The sequence below is a fragment of the Ochotona princeps genome, chromosome 3, assembly GCF_030435755.1.
Source record: "Ochotona princeps isolate mOchPri1 chromosome 3, mOchPri1.hap1, whole genome shotgun sequence".
Taxonomy (NCBI): domain Eukaryota; kingdom Metazoa; phylum Chordata; class Mammalia; order Lagomorpha; family Ochotonidae; genus Ochotona; species Ochotona princeps.
In genome coordinates, this window is record NC_080834.1 from 110,819,372 (window position 1) to 110,834,024 (window position 14,653).

At 40.6% G+C, this 14,653-nt stretch overlaps 1 protein-coding gene across 3 annotated transcripts in view; it reads right to left on the reverse strand.

Annotated features, from left to right (window-relative positions):
• NAALADL2 (N-acetylated alpha-linked acidic dipeptidase like 2) overlaps positions 1-14,653 on the reverse strand; it is a 1,067,904-nt gene that overhangs the window by 312,499 nt on the left and 740,752 nt on the right. For all 3 annotated transcript variants that reach the window (XM_058661080.1, XM_058661082.1, XM_004591287.4), the window contains one exon: positions 12,003-12,146. In XM_058661080.1, coding sequence (XP_058517063.1) covers positions 12,003-12,146 — 144 coding nt within the window. The remainder of the gene's footprint in view (positions 1-12,002; positions 12,147-14,653) is intronic.

Sequence of the window (14,653 nt, forward strand, 5' to 3'; positions counted from 1 at the left end):
GAAAATGGACTCAGCTTTGGAATCTGCTATCATCTTTGCTTAATGTCAAAATTTTTAATATATATTCATCTTAGATTCTATATTGTGATAATTTAAAAATTTCCAAGGTAATATATCCCTTGAGTCTAGTCTTTCACAAACATATGCACATATTGACATCAATATGTGAATAGTCTCAGGTAGGTTTGTATTGATCAAAAATGCGAAATTTACCTTAATTTTATTCCTTTTAATAACTGAAGTTATGTAGAAAACACATTTTAATTTTCATAAACGTAAACCGAACCTTTCCTCCACTCATTGAAAAGTAACATTTGTTCTCTTCGTAATATGGTAATTCCAGTGGTAGTTCACATGTCTCCAGAAAATTTTTCTACAAGTCACAAATCAGAAAATTATCAGACTAATTACTTTCTGTATTGATTGAGCTGCATATTTCCCACTTGTTCACTGGGATCTATTCTTCACCCTTCACATTCCTTTATCGCAGAAGGATAACCACTATGAACTCTATCTGGCTCCCTTATTCTTTGGCTTCATGTTTTCAGGTTTGAGTTTAGTCAATGGAAGATACCAACAAATGATCAACAAGTTGAGAATGTCAGATACTAGATCCTACAGTCTCCATCACAATCCCTGGCTGTTTGCTAGCTTGCGGTTATTACAATGCTGACTGAAAGACTTAGATGTTCCCTTAAGGTTTTGCAAGTTCCTGTACCTACACCCTAGCCTAGAAAGCGTAGCAATCACTTCTCCTTCATTCCTCTCTTTAGCTGTCTCTGCCTTTTATGTAGGCCTTTTAACACTCTCCCTCCAATGCTCAATTTAGCATATTTTTGATTTGCTGAAAGCAATGTGATCTCCCTGTCAATCAATCCAAGTGGAATCATTAATGGTCCACATATTTTTGGGAGTGGGGTGGGGGGAATGAATGGGCAGAGAGAAACAGGACAATTTCTTTAATTGTAAAATAAAGTGATTTTGTATGTCAGACTAACTCTCCCCTGAAAATAATTTATGATGTCAAGCAAACTGCACAGGAAATCTTGTTAACAGCAAATAACAGCAAGAAACTAAGGAATCATTAGGTCTAAATTTAAGTTGTGAGCAAATAAGGAAAATGATGAGGTTGTTTTCAGTGTGGAGGTATCTCCTAAACTAGAGGGTCCTTTAATCCTGATGACGACACAGGATGTAACTGTCAGGCAATGGAATCATTAGTCTGCCCATCTGGAAAGGATAAGAAAGAATGCAAAACTTATTTATAACTTTTAGAATAGTAGAGGGAAAAATACAATGACAAAAAAGTATAAAACTAAAGAGAAAATAAAGTCAGGTAAGCAGGAAACAAAATGAAAAATGGTCAGCATAAATACACAATGATCACATTAAAAGCAATGGGCTATATGTTTCAGAGAAAAGATCAGATTTATTTAAAAGGAAAATAATTTCTCATTAATGGGATATATACAATAGACAAACATACAAAGTTAAAAGTAAAAAGGATATAGCATAATGATATTAATCCAAAAACTAGTGTAGCCAAGTTTATGTCACAATTGAGCATGTTTAAGACAAGTAAGCAAAATAAAAATAGTATCACTTCATATGATAAGCAGGTAAACTAGTCAGGAAAATTTGACATATCCAAGTACCTAAGATATAACTCCAAAATGCATAAGGCAAAAGTGGACAGAACCATCAAGAACAAATGCATGAATCTGTACATCCAATGATGGAGACTTTAACACTGATAAAATATGTTTGACCATCTGGATCGTGGAACTTAGTCCAAATACACAGAATCAGCTGAGGCTAAGATCCACTTCTGAGTGAAACTCCAAAACAGTTCTCACTTATGAAACACATGGCATTAGTGTTGAATTTTAAGAGTTGGGACTACACTGGAGTTTTGCAACTTATGGCTACAAAAAATGCAAGAAATCTTTGGATAATGTTGAAAAGAATTTTAATAGAAAATATTGGACACACAAAGAGAACAGTAAGATATAGAACTAGAAAGAGATTAAGAAATTTCTATTAGTTTCTAAACTAGTAATTAACAATGTTGACCCATTGTGAAAAATAGATCATTGAAATATGATTAATTACAGACTTTGAGAGGGACCTAGTGATGTGCAAGTAGTTAAGTAGCTGTCATTGACACGGGTGCTTGGGCTCAGTTTCCAGCTATTGGCATCTGCCTTGGATCAACATTTTTATTTTTTTTAACCGTAATATTCTCAGAATAAATCATTGGATGTGAGCATTCCCTGTCTCTTTCTCTCCCTCCTTCTCTATCTCTCTCTCTCTCTATCTCTCTTTCTAATTCTCTCCCTCTCTTCTCCTCCCACCCCAACCTTTCTCAAGTAACAAAAATTGAGTTAAATAAATAAAAGTATAAACTTTGCATGTGGTTCAATGGATTTAACCACAAGTATAAACTCCGACATTCAACAGATTTCTATAGTTTAAATGAAATTAAATTTCTGTAATTTCAAAAGAACAACAGGTACTTGAAAAATAATATTGAAAGGATATAAGATGCTATGTAAAACTGATGAGAAACATTTGAATGGTTGGAATACATTTGTCAAAATCATTTTACTTACCAGTATATTTCTCAGATTGCCTTCAGATTTTAAAGAAAGCATAAAAATATAGATATTCCTAAAATCTAAAGTATTGAAAAAGAAAGCTGGAAAAGGGAGAAGTTCTTGACGAATGACAGATCTGTGTCACCCTCAGGAAGTCCTGCCTGTACTCCCCAGGGTATAGAGAAATAACTCTACTTTCTGTGGACGTTGGACAGTAAGTTTCCCATCTGTGCACACAGTGCTTAAGATCCTTGATGCACAGTCCTTCAAAGTGAATTCTGAAGCTTTGTTTCTTTTGTCAGAGGACTTCAATGTCATAGCTCATGAATGCTGATCTTTAGTTCTCTAGCTTGGTCTGTTAGAAGCTTCCAGCTTAGTGTCTGAGGTTCACTGGGCAAGTGACTGTTGAAAGGCTGTAAAATCTGGGTGTCATCTTTGCATAATTGACTCCCAGTATCTAGTTTGTGCATATCCCTATACTCTTCAGTCTTTCTGAAACCAGTCTAGATAACTGATTTTTAAAAAATTCTTTGGGGCAGGGAAGTGATGGGGAATAAAAAATAGGCAACATTTCCAAATGCTCTTTATAAACACTTAAAGTGTATGAGTTTTTTTTTTAAGTACCCATTTCTTCTGGAAGCTTTTCTCCATGTTGACGGCTGAGAACTAGTAAATTCTATCCTGTCCTGAAACAACCTTGCTGTCACTCTGCCTTTCTTAGGCCTACTTATAGATGATTTCTTGGGATATGGTTAAGTGGTCTTCTCATTCGTTATGCTGATACTTAAAGGAGGCCACATCATGTAAGATCCATACTACCTCATTATCTACTAAGACAAGCATATAGAAATACAGATAGATGACCATAGATAATCAATACATTTTTAACAGGCATAGTGTAATGTACTATTGGAAATTGTCACATGTAGCAAATTCAAGACTATACTGAACAAATTGATTTTCTATGTAAGACAAAATGCTACTGGACTCAACTGAGCTAGATTTTCTTATTAGTGATTTTTTTTGGAATTACTTAAATGTACTAGGTCAATAAAGACTTGCATAATAATTCAAAGATAATGTATTCAATATTTAAGTCAATATATAGTTTTGAATCTTAAACTAGATTAAAATGTATTGTGATTCTAATCAATCAAGCAATACATTTCTGTTATAGAAAAATTAGATATATATTTATCTGAAGATAGCTATTGCAAATTTACTTAAGTAAAATTTGACATTTTCTGATAAGTTTTATGCAAAATAGTCTTTTTTAAAAGAAAGTGATGCATCAAACATGCTAAAATGTTTTTAAATTGATTCATTCATATTTTATCCTTGATTTGTTTAATCGGTGTTCAGGGATTCTCTTGTCTTCCCCACATATTTATACATTCCAACCACAATCTTTGGTAACTTTTTAAAATTATGATATTTGCGGGCCCGGCGGCGTGGCCTAGCGGCTAAAGTCCTAGCCTTGAAAGCCCCGGGATCCCATATGGGCGCCAGTTCTAATCCCGGCAGCTCCACTTCCCATCCAGCTCCCTGCTTGTGGCCTGGGAAAGCAGTTGAGGACAGCCCAATGCATTGGGACCCTGCACCCGCGTGGGAGACCCGGAAGAAGTTCCAGGTTCCTGGCATCGGATTGGCGCGCACAGGCCCGTTGGGGCTCACTTGGGGAGTGAATCGTCGGACGGAAGATCTTCCTCTCTGTCTCTCCTCCTCTCTGTATATCTGGCTGTAATAAAATGAATAAATCTTAAAAAAAAAATTATGATATTTGCGTTTTGATTATATCTCAAGAAGAGCAGGGGCAGTGACCCTCCTCCATTCCTGCCCTGGCGACTCACTGGGCTAGGGTAGTTGGCAGCCTGTGGGAACTCTGTGAGGGCCTGTGAATGCAGGCTTGGTGAGGGAGAGGGCTGGTGGTAGAACACCAGTGGGCATGTGGGGACGTTGAACTTGCCTCTAGGCTGGTGGAGTGAATCTGAGGATTTCCCCATATGCTTGATCCTGGATGGGGCGTGGGTAAGGAAGAATCCCAGGTCAGCATACTGCCCAGGCGTGCTGGTGGATCAAGCCTGGAGAACTTCAGTGGGCCTGAATTTTGGGTGTGTGAAGGCACAAGACACCAGGATACCACATGTGCTAGGAGCTTGAGACTCTGATTGGTGGAGACAGCTTTGGATCAGCACATCACCTGCTGGGCTCCCAAAGGCTGGGCTGAGGAACCCATACACTTCTAGGCACAAGGATTATGCATTGAATAGGGAAAGAAACAAGGGATATGGTGTAGGGAGGACCACTGTGGAAATATTTTGAAGGTTAGGAAGGACTCCTGAAGGACTCGCAATAACAAGGCCACTGTACTTGCAGTTAAGTGAGGGGACTGAGACCTGGTGTTTTGGAGGGGAGAGCCTGGAAGACCTTTATTGCTCAGAATGATGGATTAGCCCACATGGGAGACCTGAGCTGGGCATGTTAGCATGGATCATTGCTGATTACCACATGCCAGCCCACACAAAAGCTAGGGCTGGGGGCCTGTTTGGCAATGCTAAATGCCAGCATCTGACAGTGAGTATCAGATCAGAGAACAGATTACAGTTGGCTGGGCCATGACACTAACCAGAATACAAGAGAACCAGGTCTAACCCTGTGGAATAACAAGTCCTGCTGGTCGGCTTAAGAGTTGGGGTGGTGACAGAGTGAGCTAAGCATGACCATGGAACCTGCCAATATTCATGGACACTTGGGCTGGGACCAGGCTTGGTAGGTCCAGGCTGCAGCACCTGCATGTGCACCTTCAAACAGGGTATAGGGCAGGCTGAGCCACAAAATCCACCAGCCTATACAAAAGCTGAGATGGAGGGAGCAGGCCATGCTGGGTAAGTGTCTAGCACATGCTGGTTTACATGAGATCTGGGTCTGGGAGTGGACGTAATGGGAGAACTTGGGAAACTCCTCTGATGGGCCATAGCTCCCACTGGTGAGCATCTGGTTCAGGCCTGGGTGTTGGACAGGCTAGGCAAGGTAACCCCATTTGCTGGCAAGTGCATGGGTTAGTTTTGGAAGGGGGTACACCATATAGGCCAGAACAAACTTTAGCTCACTGGTGAGTGCAGAAACCAAGATGGAATGTAACTCATGCCAGGCTAAGCTATCACACTTACTGGTTTACATGAGTCAGAGATGGGAGCAAGCTAAGCAGAGCTAGGTTGTAGCACCTGCCAGCAAGAGTTGGGAGTTGGGGCTGGTCAGGCAAGGCCAGGCTACAGCATCCAAAGGCAACATCCAAGAGAGGCTATGGCCTATGCAAGCTGGGTCAGAGAAACCACTGCCATACTCAAGATCTGTGTCTGGGAATAGGCCAGGCTAGGGAGCTAATGGGATGTCTTGGCTGGGTTCTGATTCTCACTGGTGAGTAAGAGGGCCATGATGGGGTCCTAACTGGTCTGTACACGGTTGCTGTGTCCCTCAGCACAAGTGTGGATTGGGTATGGAGTAAGCCAGACTGGGCTGGACTCCAGAACTCACTGACTCATGAGAACCAGGGTGGGAGTAAGACAGGCTGGGCTAGTTTTCTACCCCTGCTGAACCATGCATGAGCTGTGTCTGGGTGTGGAACAGACTGGGCTGGGCTCCAACACACAACAACAACAATTGGAATACGTGAGGGCCGATCAGGAAAGGCTGCTGTTCCTACTAGGACAGGAAGTGGACTAATTATGGCTGACCCATGAATTCACCAATGGGTGCGAGATCTGGCAGTGGGAGAGATCATGATGGGGGAGCTTGGGGAACTCCTCTGTCGGGACACAGTCCCTGCAGCTGAGTGCAAGAACCAAGACAGGGAGCAGCCCAATTAGGCTAGAAAATGGTACCCACCAGCATGCATTTGGTGCATGTGAGACTGAGACTGGGTCAGTTCAAATCACTCACTGACAAATCCTAAAGTCAGAATAGGGTGTGGGTAGGGCCAGGTCGGGCAACAATACCAGTCAGACCACATTAGGGCTGGGACTGGGGGCTGGCCGGGTTGTTTAGGCTGCAGCCCACACCAATGTGAGCTGGAAGGGAGTAGGCTGGGCCTGGTCAAGCTACAGCACCCCCTGGCAAATGCTGAGGTGAGACTACCCATGCCAGACAGGGCTGCAGCACTGAAACAGCACACATGAGACCTGGTGGTGGATTGGGGGTGAACCCAGTAGGGGGGTTGCGAGGGACCCCATGCTGGGCCACTAATCCCACTGGTGAGCATAAGAGCTGGGATCCGGACAGACCAGGTTGGGTAGGGCTACAGCATCTGGTGACCCACATGAGAGCTGGATCAGGGGAAAGGCAGGCTGGGCTGACTATACTTTTTGGTGCATGCATAAGCTAGAGTGGGTGTGAGAGTGTTGGGCTTTGCTGCAGCATTAGCTGGAAGTTGCTGGAATGGTGGCAAATTCTGTCAGGCTAAATAGCATAACCACTGGAGAGTGCAAAAGCTGGGAATGGGAGTGGCCCCAGTAGGGAAATTGTGGGTTCCTTCCTCTTGGGTTACCACTCCCTCTGGTGAGCATGAGAACCGGGACTGTGCCTATTTCAATACAAATATTCTCTTCCTTTGTTTAAGTCTTATAAATATCAGTGAAATAGCTTTTTCTTGTAAGTAACTGAAAAACAATATGTGGTGAGAATAACTAAGAATGTATTCAAATATGTAGAGATTGTTAACTGGAGTTTCCCTTCAGATGAGGCTTGATTTAGGGCTCAAATGAAGAGAACACCAGGAACTCTGTTTCCTTCTGTATCACTATATCTCTGTCTCCATTTAAATCCTTCCTCTGTTTATCCACCTTACCCTTCCAATGCTTACTCTACATAAGGAAAAATATATTCTTATGGGACCTGCAATGTGAGTATTTGGGTTCAGCTGATGCAGCACCCCATTATGAATGCCAATTCAAGTCTTCCTGCCCCACCACCAATCCATCTGTGTTATAATGGCCTGGGAAAAACAGAAAAAGATGGCTCAGGTGCTTGGACCCTTGCCCCTGTGTAGGAGACCTGAAAGAAATCTCTGCTTCCTAGCGCCAGCACTGTGGCTCAATAGGCTAATCATTAGTATATCGGTGTTAGCATCCCATATATGCCCTCGTTCTAGTGTCAACTGCTCCATTTCCCATCCAGCTTCCTGCTTGTGGCCTAGGAAAGTGTCAGGGGGTGGTTCAGTTCCTGCACCCACCTTGGAGACCCACATGAAATTTCTGGCATCATAAGGACTCACGTCTGGCCATTGCAGCCATTTGGGGCGTAAACCAATGAATGGAAGATCTCTCTCTCTCTCTCTCTTCTCTCTCTCTCTCCCTCCCTCCCTTTCTTTCTTCTCTATAAATCTGCCTTTCAAATAAACAGTACATAGGAAGGAAGGAAGGACAGACAAAAGAAAGAGAAAGAAAGAAAGAAAGAAAGAAAGAAAGAAAGAAAGAAAGAAAGAAAGAAAGAAAGAAAGAAAAGAAAAGAAAAGAAAAGAAAAGAAAAGAAAAGAAAAGAAAAAAGAAAAGAAAAGAAAAGAAAAGAAAAGAAAAGAAAAGAAAAGAAAATATTCATTAATTCCTGGCTCTTCACTGTGGCCTGGTCTAGTCCCAGCTGTGACCATTTGAGAAGTGACCCAGAGAATACAGCTTTTTTTCTCACTTTTTTTTTCTCTCTCTGTTTCTATGATATTCAAATATAAATATAAAATATAGTCATAAATATAATAATGACCCAGTGTGATAACAAAAGATCACAGAGTGTTTTCTTCATCTCCAGTGCTAAACTGACATTAATGGGCCTGGCACGGTAGCCTAGTGGCTAAAGTTCTCGCCTTGCATGGGCCAGGATCCCATACAGACACTGGTTCTAATCCCAGCAGCCCCGCTTCCTATTGAGCTCCCTGCTCATGGCAGAAAAAGCAGTCGAGGATGGCCCAAACCCTTGGGAACCTGCACCCACGTGGGAGACCCGAAAGAAGCTCCTGACTTCAGATCAACTCAGCTCCAGCCATTGCAGCCACTTGGGGAGTGAATCAACAGATGGAAGATCTTCCTCTCTATCTCTCCTCCTATATATATATATATCTGACTTTCCAATAAAAATAAGTAAATAAATAAGTCTTTAAGAAAAACAAAAATTGATGAAACAAAATTCAGATACTGAATCTTGATTCTGCTTGGGGAGACTTTCTTCAGGCTTCTGTCATGATATAAATCATCAATAAGCTTGATCAATAAGAATCTATTTCTAAAGCTTAGAAGGAGGTCAAAAAACACATTCCTAGGAATTTTGACAACAATGCAAAGCAGGGAATGTACAAAAAATGTTTGGAAACCAAGCATTGCTGACAAATTCTGTAACATTGTTGCCTTGATTTTAGAGAGTATTGGCTCAGTGTGTATAAAATGGTTAAAGGAGTAAAATAAGGATTGGTTATGTGCACAGCTGTTCTTTCTGAACTTGTTCAGGCAATATTTTCCTATGCTTGTGATTACACTTGCAAAATATGAATTTAAACCTATAAATTATAAGTGTTGTGCTTATTGCTTGAATCTATAATACCTCATTCAGTCAACTTCCCCTGTTACTGTGATATGTATTATTTTATAGGTTTATTTATTCTTTATTGGAAAGTCAGACATGCAGAGAGACGGTGAGACAGAAAAATCTTCCATCTGCTGGTCCATCTGCTGGTTCATTGCCCAACTGGCCACAATGGCCGGATCTGAGCAGATCTGAAGCCAGGAAACAGAAGCTTTTCATGGGTCTCCCAGGTGGGTGTTGAGTCCCAAGACTTTGGGCCATATTCCACTGCTTTCCCTGGGTGGGAAATGGGGTGGCTAAGAGATGAACTGGCACTCATATAGGTTCCTGTTGCATGCAAGGTGAGGATTTGCACACTAGGCTACCATGCTGGGCCTGATATATATAATTTTTAAAAAGTAATAAATTTAATAATGATTTATGAGAAAAAAGCTAGCATTTTCTTGGATAAATTCTGAGAATTACTGTCCAAAATATTTAGGTAAAGAATCATTATCCTAGGGGCCCGGCAGCATGGCCTAGTGGCTAAAGTCCTCGCCTTCAATGTGCCCCGGGATCCCATATGGGCGCCGGTTCTAATCCCGGCAGCTCCACTTCCCATCCAGTTCCCTGTTTGTGGCCTGGGAAAGCAGTTGAGGATGGTCCAAAGCCTTGGGACCCTATACCCACGTGGGAGACCTGGAAGAGGTTCCAGGTTCCTGGCTTCGGATCGGCGCAGCACCGGCCATTGTGCTCAACTTGGGGAGTGAATCATCAGATGGAAGATCTTCCTCTCTGTCTCTCTTCCTCTCTGTATATCCGACTTTGTAATGAAAATAAATAAATCTTTTTTTAAAAAAAAATCATTATCCTAACTTTGAGATTAATTTAAATAAAATAATTAGAAAACAATGATTATATCCATGAGAAAATATTGCATGGTAAAATGTTTCAGCATTGCTTATTTAATCCTAGAGTTCGTTTGTTTGAGGGTGAGGGAGACGAAGAAAGAAAAGCAGAAATTGAAATTTGCCATCTGCTGCTCTGCTCCCCAAATGTTCCCAATGGCTGGGAGTCGACCAAAATACTCATGACAATTCAGTCCAGGTCTCCCATATGGATGGCAGATATCGGCATCACCCCTTTCATACACACAACTCCTTCAGAGGAGACTGGAATAATGAACCAGCGCTGGGAATCAATGCTTGTTACTTAGACATGCAATGCAGGCTTCATGCAATGCAAGCAATGTCTGAAGGCGCAGGATGAAGTCCAACCCAGCGTTAGCATTTTAAACAGGTCCCAGTGTATGGATCTCGTATGCCTCAATTTTTCTTTCAGACTTCACCAAAGTTGTTAACATATTATGGAGTTACAGCTGGTGAAGTGGAACATCACTTTGCTGAGACATGACTCTGCTAATTGGGAAGGAAATTATCATCAAATTGTTATTTGATAAGAAAGAAATTTGCTAATATGCGTATTGACATTTCACAGTATACAGAAGTAGCGAAAAACACCTCATAACTTGATCTTCACAACTTGAGATGAGAGATGGACAGCTAATCTTTTCTCAATATATAGATACAGAGGATTTCCAGGGAGCTGCCGTAGGATTGGGCAGAATTAACATGGAGTTAACATGGAGCTCACCGAGGCAGGACCCCAGCTGGGAATAGCCAATAGGAAATCTGAATATCTATTGAATTAATTAATTAAATCTTGTCTTTTATAAAAATCAGCTCTTTCCTTTCAACTAAACTGTTATTGTGACTTTAGTAGATTAATACACACACACACACACACACACACACACACACACACACATCCTTTTGTGGGGCCCAGAACAGTTTACAGGAGGAAAAAAAAAAAAAAAAGAAGAAAGAAAGAGAAAGAAAATGCTGTTCTAGGACTTCTCATTCCTGCTTTGAGGACACAGGCTACTTGTTTGCTGTAATTTCCACTTTGCACAATCGATAACAGTTGAGCAGGCTCTCAATCTACAGGATTTTAACAAGTCCATGTCTTTAGCAAAAAGCAGTCATGAATGTATTCAGATTTATTTCTAAAGCGTTTTTCAAAACATCTTTCTTAATGCTTTGTTTGTTGAGAAGAAAGCAGATGAGATAAAACATGGCAAGTTGAACCCCCAGATCTGGAAATAAAATACAGATCCCTCATCTGGCAGACTACAGCAGCTAGATACGTGTTTAGCAATCTGCAAAGAGAGCCTCTCCTTTAGAAGTCTAATGGCGAAGCTAGAAGCAGAGGTAAGACGCAGCCCATGGCTTTCCTCCCACCGCAGGTAGCTTAACTACTTTAGCTTTATCCCGCTTGGTCCAACAAGGCCTGACAAACTGCACAGCAACACACGCAGCATCTCTTGGGCAACGATGCGCATAGACGGAGGGATTTTTTAGTCAATTGCAGGAATTAGGCTTTAATACTTTGTACGAAAGACGTCATACCCCAGATAGCTGCCTGCTATCCGCGGAATCTTGGCAGGCAATGAGACTGCTCAAGCTGAAACTGGGAAGCTGTGTTAAGCAGATTTTCATGAATGTACAAAAAGCTCTATTTGCAAAGCTACTTTTCTTTGTGGCGGTTCAAACTGCCTTCTTTCTTCCTATCTATTTCTTTTATTATTTCTCTCTATTTTAATCTCTTGGTTTGGTCAACTCTTACTCTTTAACTAAATTCCTTTCTACAGAAAAAAAAAAATATATATATATATAACTGCTCATCTCATCAAATTCACTTGTTTTTAAAGAATAATCCTAAATATATCATTTTAAGAGATTCAAACATGATCATAGCCCTTACAAAACTACAAGACACACAGAAAGACATGAAATACTTTACCATTGTTTGGAAGTACTAGAGGGGTACAGATGTCATTTTTGGTGTTAGCTTTGGGTGCAGAGATTAATTTTGCAACGAGCGATGCGGAGATGGGCTGTACCAGCAGGGAGGTGAGGTTAGATCGGCTTTGTCTAAAACTCCCATCTGTATGCAAAAGGGAAAGCAACACAATGCCTGGTCAATAAAAATCTAAAATAATGCAAAAGAAGGTTTTTTTAAATAATTTGAATTATGAGCACATGTTTACATTTCATTTGCCAGTTACCTTTTCTTACTATATATTCTTTATACTCGTTTAAAATGTTGAAAAAAACAGATGATTAGACTTTCAGATAAGATGCCCACATTGCAGAATGAAGTGTGTGAGTTGGGAACCTGGATTCAGGCTCTGACTTCTGCACTCCATCATCACAGACCCTGGGAAGCAGTAGTGGCGGCACAGGTGGTTGGGTCCTGTCACACATACACAAGATCTGGATTGAATTCCCAGTTCCTGCCTTGTTCTGGCCCCAGACATTGCAATAGTGCAAACCTTTAAGAAATGAGCCAGTGGCTAGGACTGTTTCTCTCTCTCTCTCTCTCTGTCTCTCTCTCTCCTTTGTCTTCCCTTCTGTGTGTATATCTATCTACCATATTTTATAGTAAAAATCCAAATATAATTTTACATCCTAAAGTCAGCAGATTTATACATAGCCTTATTAGATTCCCTATAAATATCGCCAACATTACCACAAAGCAATGAAGAATCATACATCCCTAGAGAACAACAAAATAGACAGTAATGAAGTCACAGCAGTTGGAAAGCAGATGAATAAACATCAGCTGATGATACAGACCAGAGGAGATCATGATAGGGCAGGTAAGAAAGCAAGCAGTCTGTAGCACACATCTTTAAAAGCCTTCCCAGTGGAGACCAGTACCTACAACATTAAGGATGACCAAAGGTGATGACAGTAGGAAACCTCTGAGGGATTCTATGAATGCCCTGCACACTCAGCTTAGGGGGAGCCCCAGAAGACCACTGAGAGAGAGATGCTCCAGGGAGCCACCAGAAGGGGTGCAGTAGATAATAGTTGAAGCTAATGGTTTTACAATTGCTGAGACCTTTCGGACCCCATGTGCTCTTGGTACCCGTAACCATTCCCAACTGACAGGTTAACAGAAGGGAGACTGGCACAATGTTGAACTTGTAACTGTTGCTGGAGGTATATACTATTGTACTAATAAGGGAGGGAGGAGTAGAAGGGGCAGGTGACAAGGAGGTGGCATGGCAGGAGGAATTCTTACACCTACAAAATTGTACCATGGAAACTAATAAAAATATTTTTAAAAAAAACTAATGAGAAAAACTATGTGACTGGGTCAATTGAAAATATTTTAAAATACTGGACATAGGAGGTAGACTAAAAAAATCACTCAAGTTATCTTATGCTGAAACAGCACTGCCCATCGTCTTCATTAGCTATTCTGTATATGAGCTTATGGCTCAGGGCAGTTCCAACAGGGCAACAGGGCACCCAGTGACCAGAGAGGATGGGAGTAGGAAGTCTGGAGACCCAGGGAGGAAAGTCACAAGGAAAATGAATTTCATTGGAATACCAGATGTATGTGATTGTACTGAGAAAATGTTAATAGAAGACAAGATTCAAAGAGAATGCAAATGTATAAAATGAAACAACCATAAGCTTAAAGGGAGTAAAAACGTGTCAAAGGGAATGTATTCATGATGTATTAGTAAAATTTACAAAGTCATAATAATAAACACAGCGTTTGTAGGTTTAACACAAAATTGGGAAAATTTTTTTTACACACAAAAAGAGACAAAGGACAAAATCTGAGGAGTGATGGTCATTGCAACTTTCAAAGATTGAACTTCATATTTCAGAGACGATGCAATAGAAAAAGGGGGACATTTTGAAGTAAATTTAAACATGCCATACAGAATAGAGACAAAGAAGTAAATGTTAAACGAAAGGTAACCACCAATGATGTTCAGAGCTATCAAGCGTTTGGCCTGCGAAGACAGAATAGAGAGGAGACAAACAAGTATGGGAAACAATGGCATGTTTATAAGTTAACAGTTGTAGACATAGTCGATCACTGCAATAAATTATGTTCACACATAAATTCTAAAGAGTAAATAACAATAAAGACAAAAGCAAACATGATAACACATATGAAATCAAAATACACAACTGAAGGTAAAGAGGATAAAAAGAATAAACTAAACTATCTTTAATAAAAAAGCTCAAAAGTGCCCAGTTTATACATTTTTTACTGACTTAGAAAAGGAAATATATAACGGAATGGCTCTGTCAGATTGCCAATAATGTTCTACAAGCAATGCTATATTTTTCAGAACTTTTATTAGGGAAAATAATTGCTAAAGGTTTTTCTCTGAATTTAATTTGATAGGACTGCAGGGGGTGCAGAACGCAATGATACTGGAACCAAGACTCCAGGAGGGGATTTAAATGAGAAAAATATGTTACAGAAATGTTCCCTTAATTCATCATCCAAAAAAATCATGGCTTTGAAGGAAAAGACAATAAAGATAGAAGCTTGGAATCCATTTTGCTATATAAACACAGGGCTGTTACCACAGTTTAGTAACACTTCTTACGGATATATGACAGTGTGTTTGGATCACA